At 27.6% G+C, this 15167-nt stretch overlaps 1 protein-coding gene across 1 annotated transcript; it reads right to left on the minus strand.

Annotated features, from left to right (window-relative positions):
- Positions 1-514: 514 nt before the first annotated feature.
- LOC112697399 (transcription factor UNE10) lies at positions 515-8531 on the minus strand. The gene is made up of 6 exons (XM_025750553.3): positions 8138-8531; positions 7265-8006; positions 6570-6671; positions 6408-6473; positions 3327-3737; positions 515-1044 (listed from the first exon to the last, which is right to left on the minus strand). The coding sequence occupies exons 1-6, from the start codon at positions 8239-8241 to the stop codon at positions 952-954; spliced, it is 1518 nt and encodes a 505-aa protein (XP_025606338.1). The 5' UTR covers positions 8242-8531; the 3' UTR covers positions 515-951.
- Between the last annotated feature and the right edge of the window lie 6636 nt (positions 8532-15167).

The following is a 15167-nucleotide window of genomic DNA, read 5'->3' on the forward strand; positions in this document are numbered from 1 at the left end:
ATAGATCATTCTAATATGTTTATACTAAAGTAGCTATAATATTTTAAAAAATATTACTAAAATTAAAATAAAATTTTATTATTTAATACTTTTAAAAAAATATTATTAAAATATAAAAAAATTGTGACTTTAGCATTCTAGCTTTAATAACAACCACTATAAACATATAGATATACTAGAATTCATATATATCTGTTATGTTTATTGTTAGGAAACAAAAAATAGTCCGAATTTTTTTATTTAATATTTATTAATAATTATAATAATTAATAAATATTAAATAAAAAAATTTTGACTGATTTTGATTAATTATTTTTTATTACCAAATATTTGTTATTGTTACACCAGATAAACCACAAAAGCATCTAACTAAACAGATTTTCTATAATTAGTTACTCTAACTGAGAGGTAGTTATATCTGTTATGTTGAGTCCTCTCATCACTGCTCATTAGAAACCTTCAGAGATTACTACCAATACGCTAAACAAAGCTGAACGTTTCTTTCTTCACGTCGTTGCCAAATAATAATAAGATATAATAATGATGAGTCAAGTGTCCTAATTACCGCACAAAAAGAAGTAATTAATAATAACAATAACAATAACAAGCACACAAGCTCTGAGTTGTTGCATGAACTTCTATATATGAAGGTTAAATAGCCAAGAGAACCCACTAAACCTTAACAAGCCAAAAAGAAAAATGAAGGAAGGAAGGAAGGGAAGACGTTTGCAGCTAATATACAAATACATTATCTCTCATAAGAAACCAAATGCGCTCGTTCAGTTCCCCTTGATGCTTATCATTTTTCACAATACTCATCGTCACTTCATTCCTTCATTAGGTATATATATCACAAAGAATAAAAGTATGCACAATTTCTTGTAGTAGTAGTAGTAGTAGTAGTTCGTCACTGGCACAAAGGCTGAATACAAAACATGATGAGGTGGAGGATCAGGTCTTATTGGAACCTGAAGGGGGAGGTTGTTGGTGCTGAATCTGCTGGTACATGGCGGCAATCCTACTGTAGGCATCCATGCTCATGGGCTGCAACCAATTTAACAGTTTTTGTTAATTATTATAGTTAAATATGTCAAGGCAAAATATCTTTATTCCTATCGCATCAAGAAGCCATCATATCAATCTTGATATCACATTAGACACATGCAACAATAATTAATTAATTATATCTGCGTATATCAATTGGGTCTGTTGCTTAAAAAAATATTTATTTTTTTATTAGAGATATAATTATTTATGTATGTTTTTATTAGTTTAATTTTTTTAATAAAAGTTAAATTTTTAGTCATCATATTAAAATTATTATAACAAAAAAATCTAAAATTTGATTTTTGTTAACATAAAGAAAAATAAAATCTATATAAAATTTAAAGAAACTCAAAAAAAAATCCTTGTATAATAGAATATATTAAAAATATGGATAATTATGATATTTTAAAAAGTAGTATTAAAATTAAAATAATATTCTTTATTTTTAAATAATATTTATTAATAAGTGTTGTTTAAAAAAAAATATTATCAAAATGTAAAAAAAAATACACCTTTACTTTTAACTAACAACACTTACATAATTATTATAACTATCATAATATAGTCATACTAAAATTTATCATTTAAGTATCATCTTTTATTAATTTAAATTTTTAGGAAGAATAGATTTATGTCATCTTCTAAGATAACTAGATAAGTTAGTTATAGATACGAATAACTTTGAACAAATGTCATCGAATGTCGGTATCAATAATGTATCTGATACTAGCTAGCTAGTTATATCAACTTAACAGAATATATGTACTCTTATTCTATGGGTTGCAATGAGAAAACCCCCTTTATAGTAGTAGTCTATATGTGATTCCTTTCAAAAGAGTGAAAAGGTGTATGTTTTCTAACTTTAATGTCGACTTGTTTGGGATTTGAAATCAAGGGATGCTATTTCTAACTCTAGTGATCAATAATTGTCTTAACTACTTTAGTGAGTGAAACTGATTTGTTTTAGGTTTAATAAGATTTAAGAGTATTTTCTAGCTCTAAGTCGTCATGGGGTTGAGATCACTTAAAATATTCTCCACCAAAAAGGCAAAAGATTTGCCTTTGAAATAAAAGTTCACCACAAAAATTGATGGTACAATTTTTAAAATATAAACGTTTTATGTATTTTTTTTGTAAATATATCTTTTTATATTTTTTATATAAAAAATAATTGATAAAAAATAAAAATTAAAAATAAAAAATTCTACACATAAAAAATGATACAAATATTATTTATTTTTATAAAATTTACAAATTAAAACTGCTGATGTTAAAAAATTTTATTCGAAAGAGAAATAATTTTTGTGGATTTTTTTGTTTATATTTTATTATATAAAAGCAAATTTGTTATATTCTTTTATTTTTCATACTAGAATATAAAATATTTAAAAATAAATATATAAAAATACTCATGTAAATATGCAAGAATGCTATAAAAATGGTCCTTAATTAATTAACTTTGTCGCTGTCCTAAAATCTCAAAACAGAATAGTAATAACGCCATGAATTTGATTTGACTTGTATGCATAACTTTATCACTAGTGTCTCTCAAGTTTCAGTGTCCAGTCAGTTCGCAAACAGCAATGAACCACCATGTTATTTTCAACCATTATTCGAATTTTGAACTTTCTACCCTTATCCCCGAAATAAGTCCCTAAATTTGACTACTAAAGCAAAAATCAGAGTTGATTATTCTAATCGAAGCATAGGCCAAATAATGAAAAAATACACACATACACATATGATGTTATCATCATTAGTTATCATGCATATCAATTTTTTTTTAAAAAAAAAATAACATTAATAGTTGAAAATTCTAATAAGAAATTAACTAACAAATACCCAAAAATACTTATCATAATATCAAATATAAGAAGTTTGTTTTAAGAAAATTTAATAAATTTGTTAATAATTATGTACAACTAAAAAAATTAACTAAAAAGAAGAGAGTAAATCTTAACTAATGTCTTAAGCGCTTAATAAACATTACTCTATTTTTAATAAAATTACGAGTAAAAACTAATATAAATATTAAAAATATAATTATTTAAGTATTTTTTTTGTTAGTTCAAAATTTTGAGAAAGGTAGTTTTATAACATAGTATTAAAGTTTTTATAATTTAAAAATTTAGAGTTTAATTTTTGCTATTCTTAAAAGAAAAAAAATAAGACAGATAAAAAAATAAAAAAAAATTGATTATGTTACGCATACACTAAAATTAACCATTAAAATCAGCTATCAATATAAAGTATAAATTAATTATGGACCATTTGCTCACCTGTGATGGACATCCAAAAAATGAGGATAAATGGTCAGGCATGGCGGTGGGTGTAGGACCTTGAAGTCGGTCGGCAGCTCCAGTTGCGGCGGCAGCAGTGGCGGTAGCAGCAGCATCCCAAGAAGGCATAGGCATGAAGGGAGAAGGGTGGAGGACTGGAGGGATTCCAGGAGGGATATTAGTGCGACTAAGGGTGTTCATATCCATCCCCATGCCCATCCCCGCCATGCCCATGCCCATGCCCATCCCCATTCCCATGCCCATGGGAGCCATCATTGACATTTGAAGCTGTTGTTGCATGGTCATGGGAAGCATCATGGATGACATGTTGATCCTGTTCACCATCTGCACTTGTGCTTGCAACTGTTTAAGATATTCTATCACTTCATCCAACATTGAAGCTTTGTCCGTCTGTTACAAAATAGTATCAACTATTCCATAAAGCTAATTTTGTCGTCATGTTTTAATGTCTAATCATAATTAAATAGGTCAATTATGTACATATATACATACACATGAAGAAATTCCATATGGTAATTATTGCATATAAAAAGTTTTAGAATGTGTGCTACTTGCAACTTGCTAGTTGATATTACATCTTTTGACTTATTGATGATATATGTTTGATTAATAAGTAGCATCAAAATAGTTTCATGGGTTTAAATCTTTTAAGTAATATTACTGTAGAAAAATTGTTTGTATAGTTAGGAAATTAATTTTTTATATTTTCTTATATATATATATATATATATATATATATATATATATATATATATATGTATGTCTGTGTATGGTTGTGTACGTACTTTTGCTAATGCTACTACTGCCATAACTGTATTCAAATTCTAGAAATTATAATATCTTTCAGTTTGGTGGTTTAATTCATGGATGAGCTGTATCGAATCTGCAGGAGGCAACTGTTGAAATGTTGACTTGAAAACTGAAGTCTTTTTCCTTTTACATGCTTTTTTTGGAGTTCTTATCCAGATTGTGAATATCATTTTCTTGAATATAATTTTTTATTTATATCCAAATGATTTGGAATTTTGGCAATTAATTTTGCTGCCTGATGAGTTGAGGCATTAAATAACATAAGGTCCTACCATCGCTGGAAAGGTTTTCTCTTGGAGCAGTTGTGTGTCTCCTCACTAAACAGGCTTGTGATATGAGAAATAAAAGTGTCACAATAATTGTGTAAACTTGTGTGGATACAGATACATATGGTTGCAAGCACACACTCTGGAATTCCTATAGCCATATATATATATATATATATATATGATTGGAAAATGCTCCTTAAGCTTCAATTATTCCTTTATGAAGGATCATTTTCAAAAATAGAACTTGAATTATTTAGTTCAGGCTAATACCTATAAGGTAATCTAATAATAATAATAATAATAATAATAATAATAATAATAATAATAATAATAATAATAATAATAATAATAATAATCAAAAGTGTCTTAAACACTTTAAACCTTATAAATAAAATTTATATAAAACAATATAATGCTACATGATTAATAAAATTTATTTTTTCTGTTAATATATAAAAGTATTTTTATACTAAATTTTAAATTTTAAATTCTAATAATATAAAAATGAGATATTAATTTAAAATATTAAGTAATATTAATAAAATGTGTTTTTTAATTTTTTTTAATATTAGAATATTTTTCAAAAATTAATTTGATGTATTGGCAGACAAAAGTTTTGGTAAATTCTCACTTATAGCCTAATAAATTATAGTTTAAATGGCATAGTCTTTCTATACTTATTTAAGAGATCGTGAATTCGAGTCTCTCTATTTTTAATAAAAAAAATTCTCACATATAGAATAAATATATACATAAAATACAAAATACAGAATGCGTACATATTTGATAGTGAAATCATATTTTATTTTAAAAAATGATAAGACTTACTTGATTTATTATTAATTTTTATTCTCTCTATACTCTTTACACAGTTTTATTGGCTAAATTTTTTTGATATAAAGAGAATTAGTTTATAATGCATAGTTATTAAAATATTGGTGTTTTCTTAAATATAGAGTTTATTCTTTTAAAATTATTATTGAACAAATCAGACGATTAAATTTGTTGAGAAAAAAAATCTGAGGATCTAATTTAAATAAAGTATACAAATCTAAAAGTCAACTGATGGTCTAATTTATATTTTTTATATTCAAATTAAACACACCAGACTTCAACAATTTTGTAAAATATTATATTCTTTTTAATATAAAATAAAAAGTGATTTTGTTTTGTACGAGTGATTACCAAAAATTTTAGCGAATACAGCTTGGATATCAGTTACATTTATGATTTCATCAGCATGAAGGAATGATATACCATTATTATTTGTTTTATTTTTGTCAGAAATTATCAGAGATATTTTACGGACCACGTATATCTCATCACATATGAATATAAGCCCCATAAGGTTGAAAAGTCAAAGTAAAGAATAATGGATTTAACTTAATAAGTTTTGTTTTAAAAAAGAAAAGAAATTATTTGAAAATCATTTTATCGTTACTGGAAGGTCCAAAGAACTCGAGAACAAATACATCAACTCAAAGAGACCCTATGTGAACTGGGTTTTGTAGGGTGGAATTTCATGGGACCGCTCTATGAACTATAGTAAAATAAATGAAAATAAAATTGGAAAAAAATTCTGTTATATCAAGTGCCACTTGCAAGTTGCCATGCATTGAAATCTTTTAACTAAAAAAAGTAATATCTTATATTCTTAAAAAATAAATGTTCTAAAAAACCCTGATGTCATAATATCATGTATAGTTTCACGATGATGTTATATGTATATTTAGTTATTAAAATTAGTCACTAATATAAAATATATGTTAAAATATAAATATATATTAAAAATAAATTAAATCACATATATATTTATATATTGATGATTAATTTTAATGTATGAATAATATTTTTGATAATTTAATTATTTATTGGTATTATTGGAAACATTAAATAGATACTAAATAACTGGCTCACAAATTATTAGGTCAGCAAGAAAAGCCACTAGCTATAGTTGCAACTACTGTTGTATATTACATACCTTGCTAGAATTTGGGACCAGCTTTTGCAATGTCTTCATCCTTTGGTTTATCTTATCCCTCCTTTTCTGAAAAGCAGATACACAAGGAACCAATGAACATGGAAATCTTGATTTTGTTGATAGAAATGGCATCGTAGACAAGTTGCTGCAATAATGTCTTACCCTTTCAGATTGGTTGTGTATAGCTGCGGCTCTACTCCTTTTAGTGGACAGAGAAGATTTTCCAGTTTCTTTCTTCTTCTCCTCCTCATCTCCATCCTCTCTCTTCACACAATTTCCATAACATAATTACAAATCATAAAATTGAAATATATATATATATATATAATATGAAAAAATTTAACTAAAAATAGAGGTACAAAAATGTATAGTTTTTTAGCTAAAAAGTACCTCTCACACATTTAGATACATTTTATAAAATAATTAATTAGATATCAAAAAAGAAATAAAAATTTCTGTTTTTAATTTCTTTTAACTATATAATCAATTTTTTTAGAGATATATTATTTATGTATTTTTTATCAGTTTAATTTTAAAAAAAAATAATTTTGTAATATAATATTAAAATTTTTATGATTCAAAAATTTAGAATTTAATTCTTATTAACCTAAAAATAATAATTTTAATGTAACACTACTAAAAAAAAGAGAAAGAGTAATTAGTTTTTCTTTTCAAGTTAAAACTACAAGATTTTAATCAACTCCTTGCAAGGATTAAGCTCATTTTAACTTTTGTTTATAGCTTAATAAATTCAAATTGTATTGATTTATATGTCTAAAAAATAAGTGAAAATGATAATTATTATAAATAATGGGACATATTAATGTTAATTTTTACAAGTGAAAAGGCGTACGTACCATTGATCTACTGTGGCAAACGGAATCATGGTCGTCAATGGTGTTCGTCTTGGTGCACTGCTTTGCAGAGCTTGTATTTTCCGGCGACCCCATCGACGTCGAAGTAGTGAAACCCACTCCGAACTCCCTCTCGCACGTGTCAAGTGTCACGTGCCGGCTTTCCCTCCCAAAGGTGGCGCTGCCACTCACACTCTGATCCCTGCTACTCATCTCATGTGCCGACACCGTCGGTGCCGGCACACGTCTCACCATGGCGGCGCGCTTTTCAAGGGCGCCTCCATCTTTGGCATCACCGCTGCCCATACGTGTGGTGCGACCCGCCATGCACGGTCCAAGCCCTCCGGAGATGGAGTCCATAACTTGCGGCGTTCTTTGCTCCTCTACCCGGTTTGAGCACGGTACCAGCGCGTCCATGGTCATGGTGTTTGAAGTTCCCGGAGAAATAACGGTGGCCGGGACACGGTGGGGATCAACCCACGGGACTAACAGATTTTCATAGACACCGCCTCCGTTGCCACCACCGCCGAAACCGTGGAAGGTTGTTGATTTGGCGTTTTGGGGTGTGGTAGTTGCTTGGTTGACTATGGATTCCAATGTGCCACTTGCACGAGGCTTTTCCCATGTGTACTTATTGGCGGTTGTTGTAACCGCCGAGGATTTCGTCGGCACTCGCGGGAACCCTAACCCATGCATTGATAGCTGTCCATTTTCCCATGTTAGTTCTGCGACTTCATAGTCTAACCTGTTCGATTCACATCAAATTTAATAATTAAAAATCATTAGATGACAATTTAGTCAAAACAGTTATTTTTATTGAATAGGTATCTAGACTTTATGCTATTTATGAAGAGAGAAAAGAAGAAAAAGTAATACATGGGAACGTCAGGGATGGTTGAGTTGGAGTTGGAACGTAGAGAGGGTCTTGGGGGCGGTGGATTGGTATCCTCCACCTCCCAGCTGGGAACACACTGGCTCATCTCTTGAAGAAGAAAGAATAAGAATTGATGAACACAAGTGTGTGCTTTCTCTTACATGATGGAGGGGGAATAGTAAGTAGTGTATGTGTAGTGGTGGGTGTGGGAGAAAGAAAGAACGAAAATATTGATTGGTAAATGATGGGATACGATGTGATATAGTGGCGAGTAAGTGAGCCCCCCTTAGATTATTAATAATATGGGAAGGGAATGAATATAATGCAGTTTGTGGATTTTATTTCACAATAGGAAAAGAGTGAATCTAGTCCATATGTATTGGAGTGAGAAGGGGCGCTAAATTTTCTAGGCATAGTCACTTTTGTTTTGTCGTTTCAATGATTCACAATTTGTCCGATCCCTTGCACTGTCAGATACTCGTATATAAGGATATACTACTCTATCGTATGGCAAATTTAATTTCATCAACTTTTTTAAGTCACTATGTATATCATTACCTGTTAACAAAATTCTTTATTTGTATAATAAAATTAACAACAAAATTTAATTATTAATATAAAACATATATTAAATATAATTATAAAAAAATAATAATTTAATTTTAATGCGTAGAAAGTATAAAACTTTGTTACTACACATTTTAATAATGGCTTATTTTGACATTCCTACAATATATTTGATTAAAGCTACTTTCTTTAATTAACAACTCTTTTATTATTCAATAATAATAAATAAATAACACACAATTAAAAATCTTTCAGTTAAATATTATTTTTGCTAAAATTTTGTCAAAAAATTTGGCAAATAATTATGATTTTCTATAGATTCTGTTACAAAATTTAAATCAACAAGATATATTTTGTAGATAATATATAATGCTTGCCATATTTTTTAAAAATTCAAAGACAATTTACAAAAACAACAACAAAACGTAATTATCGTATTAGGTGATATCGATTATATGGATTAAACGATGTCATTAAATTTTTATATATTATGTCTACAGTGAAATTATTTACACATAGATCAAATTCAAAGACAATTTACTGTATATTTTTCCAAAAGTATCCCAAAAAATTGGCATGTACTTTTGTAGAAGATGGGAAAATTTTTTGCAAGTACAGAATTTGCAACAAAATTTACAAATACACTTCGTAACAAATTCCTCATATTATATTATATATTCAAAGATAAAGTTGCAAGTCCTCTTTAATTTGCAACAAAAATTGTCGTTAAACATTGTAACAAGATTCACAAGTAACAAGTTCGTAGTAAATTTTGAAAATAAATTTAAATATAAAACATTCTAGTTCACGTAGCTAAAACATTCGTAATAGAATCTATGAAACAAAATTTGCAACTATTTTAGGGACAAAAGAGTCTTAACTATTTGCCTGGTTGATATTTCTTCCCTCACAAGGAAACTTTTCTTGGTGTCTATTCATTAAAGTTGTAGATGCTTTTTTTTTCTCTTCAGAATAGAAACCTAGTTTGCTTCTTTTGAACATGAAATCATGAAGCATGTTATGGAGATGTTTCTAAATCACTCTCACAACTTCCATGCAACGTTTGACTTACTTTCAGTCCAATTCAGATGCAGTTATGTCCATTACAATTCTAAATAATGTTTTTAGCTTTCTTACAAGTCAAACAGAACATGATTCAGACCACTAAAACTCAAGCTATATGATCCAAACATTAAAGCATAGTAAATTGTACAATTTTAAAGATATTTCCACCAAAACTCAAATTGAAGTCAAACTCAGTTGTCATGTAATAAATAACATATAGTTAAGCATAACAAAGGATTAGGAAACTAATTATGAAGGATATTGCTTGTATATAATTTCAATACACGCTTGACTTATCCCTGTAAAGCCTAAAACACTGTTAAGTACTTATTACTCACCCACTTTAGTACACAACAGAAGAAAAGGGCAGTTCATAGGACTTATTCACTCTCTCTGCACTAATTGAGATGTTGGAATTTGAAATAATTTTATGTAATATATGTAAATCAATAGCCATCAACTTGGTTGGTTGAGTGTTTCCCATTTTATGGATAAACAACTGTCTTAAAAGCAAATGTTTGTCAAGTCCTATTAATAACACTATTTGACAAATCTACCAAATCTTTTAATAGTAATAAGGTGATGAGCAGAAAGAATATCATTTCTACCAAGGATAATTTTATCAAACATTATTTACTATGTAATTTTTCTTTAGAATATCGATTTGGATTAAAAGAAGGAAAATAAAATTCTAGAACAAAATATAATCTATCAATTAAAGGAAAGTTACCAAGTACCAGTATATGCCAAGAGGCTAGTTTGGGTTAGATCTTAGATTAGTTAATTTAACCTTTCCACTTCATCAATTGAAATTAGAGATCAATGGAAACATTCAATTTGTTGCAAATCAATCATTCCTTGTTAGATCATGTTAATTTCTTAAGAATGTTCACATAAGAGTTGTTTTGTTTAAATTAGAGATAAATGTGTACTATTTCAAAAAAAAAGAAGTTTTTCTTTTTGGCGTCAAAGAAGAAGGTATACCAAAAGGTACCATAGAGATCATTTCTCTTCAAACAAGTAGAATATTTAAGAACAAGTTCTAATTTAAAAATTTCACACTAACAATAATTATCCATAAATCTTGAATATCATGACATGTGCCTTAGAGCAAGCAGCACATTATGCACACACACAAATGTGCCCATTCATATATGAACACTACATAATGCCTATCATAGGCCAATTCACAATTAGCTCTTGACTTATAAAATTGTAGATACTGGAAACCAAAAAGCAAAATCACTGTTAAGACCGTAAGTATTTTGTGAAAGTTCGAGGTTTTTAAACTCTTTAACTTCTATATTTATATACTAGCTACTAAAGCGAAATACAATTATACTTAATTGATTCTAATTTAACTAATTGATAAGACACTTTACTGAATATAATACCAACATTCTTTCTCAGTTACAATGTTACATCATATACACAATTTGTTATAAATATAATTTTTACAAGAACTTCTGAAAAAATTTATAAAAATATCAATCAATTGATCATTAGAATTAATAAATTGTGAAAACTTTTTTAAATATAATTTTCTGCCTTATGAAATGACAATTCACATCTATGTATGTAGTTCTTTTATGGAATACTGAACTAAAGTTAATATGAAGTGCTGCTTGATTAATATAACTTCAATTCTAAAAGGAATTGTTTAACAGAAGCCACTAATGCCATGGCACGATGCTCAACCTCTACACTTGATCCGACAATAACACTTTATTTTTACTTTTTCAATAAAAAAAAATACAATATCCAAAAGTAGATAGTCTATCAATAAGAATACTTCCATAATTTGCATCCCAATGTCTGCTTACTTGAGTATTTTTTTTTATCTTTATACAGTAGTTTTTGGTATGGAACTTTTTTGATATATTTAACAATTCGTATTATAGTATCCCAATTATCAGGATAGGAAAACTGCATAAATTAACTCACTACACTAACTGGATATAAAATATCTGATCTAGTAATAAGGTAGCTAAAACAATTTGATAAGTCTGATATTTTCTAGAATTAGAAAAAGGTTTCCCTTGATCAGATAATAATTTGATACTAGGATTCATTAGACTACCAACATGTTTTGGAATTCAACAAATCTGTTTCTTCCAATATATCAAGGGCATATTTCCACTGAGATAACATCATCTTTAGATTCAGCAACTTCAATACCAAATAAGTACTTAGAATTTACTTAAACTCTTAGTTTGAAAGTGATGAAATACATATTTCTTTAATATTGTTATTCCCTCGGGATTATTACCATTAATGACTATATCATCTACATAAAAAAATTAGATAGATGCATTATCCAAGTGAGTTATATTGATAGAATACTAAGTTTTAACGTGTATTTTATATTTCAATATGTATTTTATATTGACAATTGATTTTAATGGTTAATTTTAATACACACTTAATTAACATAATTATTTTTCTTTTTGGTCAATTGAGCTTAACTTATTTTGTTTGCCTTACATGACACACATACCAACTCACACACAACATTACTGCTAGTACATGGGTTCTATATTCTTCACTCAAACTCAACACTGGTACGGTGCAGTTCTCAATGAAGTAAGTCTGCCATTTGTCCAAGCCTCACTTGCAAGTCTTTTTTTGTTTTTGGTCATACATCTTAACACACACTAGCACACACTCCTTCCCTCTCCATGGGTTCCCTAATAAACTACTTTGTAGTCGTAGTTAAGATTAGAACATACATAAATGTCACTAGGCCAAGTCTTAGAGTGCTCATTTAAGATCATGTGTGTCTCATTTATTAATTACTAATACAATATCCTAAGGCCTAATTGTATTGATTGTTCATCGATCCAACAGAGAAAAAGAAAAATCTTCCGGCTAAAAAAATAGGAAAGAAACAGAATTGTTGGTGTTCACGATCATGTAGATCCATCCCAACTTTTAAGCCCAATTGATATATTCTCTAACCTGTCATAGTTAAAATTATGTCTCACCATGTACAAAAAAAAAATTATGTCTCACCACACCCCTCATAAAAAAATGAAAATGAAAAAGCATGCATAAAGGATTCAAATTATGCAGAATTTTATAATTTGAAAGTAAAACAATTTTTTTTAAATAGAATAAAAATATTTTCACAAATTAATGGGTTTCTAAGTTTCGGATTCAAACTAAAGAGACCAATATCTTAGCTATATATATTGTTTAAATACCAATGTTATGAGCATTAATTAAAATTTATCCCAATGCCGAAAGAAAAAAAATAAATTAAATTAAAGTGAGTTACAAGTGTTTACAAATGAATAGTACTGCGACATATCAAGAATGGTCCCTGCAAGCCAAACCATTGTAGAGCAGACAAAAACATAAATAGATAAAGTTTCTGTCCTTTCGGATTTAGAATGTTTACATATTTATTAGAGAATAGAACTCATACAGTTTTGTTAATTATTAGCTTAAAGCTCTTCTTATTTTTATCAGTTTAGGTAGAGCAGTTTTATTTCAGCAAGCATTTTAGTATCAAATAAAGTAAACATCTTATCCTGATGTTGATGAGTTTAGGGAGAAAGAGTAATTAGAATAATAATTTTTGTTTTTTAAGTTATGTTAAGTACACAAACAAACGGAATGAGCAATTACTGATGATTATTCAAAAATGACAAAATAAGAAATGACAAATTAAGATAACCAATGGTCTAGTTCTGTTTAATTTATTAATTACTTTACGACTTTATTAAAGTGTGATTTAAACAGATGATGCATACACAGACATCCTTAATTAAATAAAATTGGATTAATATTTTTACTAGATGAATGATATTTTGTCTACTTTTATACACAGCTTTTTTTTTATCCGACAAAGTAGAAAAAGACAAACTTCACATGTATTTCGTCTTCTTAATTATTATGGTTTAGGGTCATATATATACACAAAAGTAAACAAAACATCATTTCTCTATCTTATGTTTCTTTTGGCAAAGAAAAGCATCCCAGGAAAGAAATAGAGTGGGAAGAAGTAAAAATAAAAAAGGATTTTGATTGGAAATTTAATTTTCATAAGCCTGTGGCTGTTTGGTTGAAAAGAAATCAAAAGAAAAGAAAGTGCAAAACTGATAAACTTCTCTTTTTTTTTTGTTTGAGAAAACAGTGTAAAAAAGTTATTTTATCTATAAAAAGTTATTATTTAATATTAATTAAATTAAATATATCCAATACAGTTGACATTCTATATTTATATAAATTTTAATAATGCAATTATACAATGGAACTATTATATATTTATTTGAATTTATTAGAAATAAAATATTATTTTTATTAATAAAATATTCATAACATATTTTCTTAGAACAGAAATACATAAAAATGATATTAATATTTTTGTTACAAAATAAATAAAAATAAAATAAAGTAACATGAAAGTAAAAATAAAAAACTTCCTTCCTTCATCGATTTATGCCCTATATATATATATATATATATATATATATATATATATATATATATATATATATATACGCTTTTTTTAATTAATAATACACTATTCAGATAGCATTTAATTTTAGAAATTAAAATTAAAATACAAAATTTTAATTTTTTTAATATCTCAATAAATTAAAAATTAGAAATAAAAAATTGAAATTTCTTAAAATAGAAATTAAAACTTTAATAAAATTTATTTTTAAAAATAATTTTATGTAATTTTTTAAATTTTAAATTTATTCTTCTGTCTTTATATTTATCTAACTTCTAAATCTACTTTTTAATCTTTATATTTATCTATATCTTCTCCAAATTTATTCTTTAATTTTTATATTTATCTTATACATAACTCAATTTAATATATTTTAAAAAAATCCAATATAAAAACTTAGTCACCAAAAAATCCAATATAAAAATTTAATTCAGCTTTAGTCCTCTCCCTTCTAAAACGCGGCCTCAATATCTCTCCACATTTCTGTCTCCTTTTCCTGCACAGTATCCACTATCCACACAATATAACTTAATGATTAATTAACCCGAACAACTCCAACCACAAATTGCACTACTAAGCAGTAAGCACCAATAATACCTTCCAAGTAAATCCCTGGTTCTGGAAAGGGCAAAACTGTCAAATAATCCTTATAAAAGACCTGCAACCTCCTCCCCACCCCTTTAAAATTCCCTCTCATTCATACCGAAACATATTATATAATAGTAAAACAATAATAAAATGGTAAAAACTCAGGAGAAGTCGACTTTACGTGAAGTTGATATATCTGTTAAATGAAAATTTAGTCAAATCAATCAAATTATCTAATAGCCCTCAGATATCAACTTCACACTGCACTGAGTTTCCACCTAATAAAATACATATCCTCAACCTCACTAATCCGAAAAACATTCCCTTGCATATATTCAAGAATAAAGAAG

This window comes from Arachis hypogaea, chromosome 6, assembly GCF_003086295.3.
Source record: "Arachis hypogaea cultivar Tifrunner chromosome 6, arahy.Tifrunner.gnm2.J5K5, whole genome shotgun sequence".
NCBI classification, from domain to species: domain Eukaryota; kingdom Viridiplantae; phylum Streptophyta; class Magnoliopsida; order Fabales; family Fabaceae; genus Arachis; species Arachis hypogaea.